The sequence below is a fragment of the Elephantulus edwardii genome, unplaced genomic scaffold (assembly GCF_000299155.1).
Source record: "Elephantulus edwardii isolate Elephantulus edwardi_28Jun2011 unplaced genomic scaffold, EleEdw1.0 scaffold00045, whole genome shotgun sequence".
In the NCBI taxonomy this organism is placed as follows: domain Eukaryota; kingdom Metazoa; phylum Chordata; class Mammalia; order Macroscelidea; family Macroscelididae; genus Elephantulus; species Elephantulus edwardii.
In genome coordinates, this window is record NW_006399795.1 from 2964871 (window position 1) to 2967193 (window position 2323).

The 2323-nt window shown below is 44.9% G+C and overlaps 1 protein-coding gene across 1 annotated transcript in view; it reads left to right on the forward strand.

Annotated features, from left to right (window-relative positions):
- The first annotated feature begins 1733 nt into the window (after positions 1 to 1733).
- LOC102860759 (elongation factor 1-gamma-like) overlaps positions 1734 to 2323 on the forward strand; it is a 1371-nt gene continuing 781 nt past the window's right edge. The window contains exon 1 of the mRNA XM_006885902.1: positions 1734 to 2320. Within this exon, the coding sequence (XP_006885964.1) occupies positions 1734 to 2320 (587 nt within the window). The remainder of the gene's footprint in view (positions 2321 to 2323) is intronic.

Here is a 2323-nt window from a genome sequence, read left to right on the forward strand (position 1 = left end):
TGCTCTGCTGGAGAAGAAGGGGCAGTGTCCTCCTGTACTAATCAGATCTGATTTGACGATACGTACACACAAAAGTAATAAAATTTAACAAAATCATTCATTGTTGCATAATTTCTTCCCTTCCCCTGCAAATCTCCCCCAGTCCACTTTGCCATGCATCTCTTATTGTGGGCTGTGGCCATACAAATAATGCCTTTTACCCATACCTCACACAAAACCAACTCAAAGTGGGTCAAGGACCTAGGAATAAAACCAAAGATTATAAACTTCATCAGAGAAAAGGTTGGTAGAGCACTAGAAGTCCTAATCCACAATATGAACAGTCTTCCAAGCATCTTGACAAACCTACAACCAGAAGAAAAGAAACTAGAGGAATAGGACCTTCTAAGGATGAAATCCCTATGCACATCAAACAACTTCTACAACAGGGTAAAAAGGAAATCCATAGACTGGAAAAACTTATTTGGTAGTGACATATCTGATAAGGGCCTCATATCTAAAATTATAGAATACTCCAGCACCTCAACAAGATAACGGTAAACAATCCAGTTGGAAAATGGGCAGAGGATATGGATAGACACTTCTCCAAAGAAGATATTCAGATGACAAACACGTGAAGAAATGTTCAAAATCCCTCTCAGAGAGATCCACATAAAAACAACTGTGAGATATCATCACACCCTAGTAACAACAGCAAAGTTCAACAGAGCAGCAAACAACAAATGCTGGTGAGGTTGTGGAGAGATTGGAACCCTTATTTACTGCTGGTGGAAGTGTAAAATGGTGCAACCACTATGGAAGGTGGTGTGACACTTTCTCAAAAATTTGGAAATAGAAATGCCATTTGACCCAGCAAGTCTACAACTAGGAATATACCCTAAAGATACCAGAGCCACCACCCAAACAGATATATGTATATTCATGTTTATTGCTGCATTATTGAATGGAGGGAACAAAACAAAACACTGTAGTATACCCACACAATGGAATACTACACTGCACTGAAAAAGGGGAATTCATAAAATATTACAGAACATGGGTGACCCTCGAGGACATGATGCTGAGTGAAATATCTCAGTCATGAAAAGACAAATACAGCATAACACCACTCTTAAAAAACAGATGATGGAAGGTTGCAGCTCTTGACCCTCTGCTGCAAATACTTCAGGTACTCCTCAGTTTTGGGGAACAAAGTTGTGTCATCTGCATGACGCAGATTGATGATGAAATATTTCAATTACAACAGGACAAATACTGCATGGTGCCACTGTTGTAAATCAGGACTTGCATTGGGGTTGGGGGCCGACTAAGATGGGATAAATAATGTATACTGTACTGAAACAGATGAGAGAGAAAACTGTTTAAAACGAATATGTGATTAGGTATTTTTGCCATGACAGAAGTCCAGAATGAAGGCTGCATAATGGTGTGGACCTGGGAGGAGGGACTGTAAAACAATGAAAGATTTTTTTTTTTTCACTTATCAAAGAGAAGAATGTACTGGAGGGAGGAGGGGTGGGCAGGGAGAAAAGTGCAACAATGAATGAATGGAAATGAAAAAAAAAAGTTAGGGCTTGTTACAGAGCCCAAATACACCCAACCCTTCCAGTGCGGGGGGAGGCGGGGGGCGGAAAAAGTGCTCACTGCTAATCTAATGTTGGCCGTTCAAGTGACACCTCAAAAGGAAAGTCTGGAGCGCCAAGGGCCGCACCCCCTTTCTCTGCGGAATCACCATGGCGGCTGGGACCCAGTACACATACCCCGAACACTGGAGGGCCTTCAAGGTCCTCAACGCTGCTCAGTACAGCGGGGCGCAAGTCGGCGTGCTCTCTGCACCACCGCACTTCCATTTCGGTCACACCAACCGCACCCCTGAATTTCTCTGCAAGTTTCCAGCCGATAAGGTTCCAGCTTTTGAGGGTGACGATAGATTCTGTGTGTTTGAGAGCAGTGTCATTGCCTGTTACGTGAGCAATGATGAGCTGCGGGGAAGTACCCCAGAGGCAGCAGCCCAGGTGGTGCAGTGGGTGAGCTTTGCCGACAGCAACATTGTTCCCCCAGCCAGCACTTGGGTGTTGCCCACCTTGGCCATCATGCGCCACAAGCAGGCCTCAGAAAATGCTAAGGAGGAGGTGAGGCGAATTCTGGGCCTCCTGGATCTCCGCTTGAAGACGAGGACTTTCCTGGTGAGTGAACGTGTGAACTTGGCTGAATTCACGGTTGTCTATACCCTGTTTCGGCTCCACCAGCAGGTGCTAGAACCTTCTTTCCGCCAGGCCTTCCCTAATACCAACTGCTGGTTTCTCACCTGCATTAACCAGCC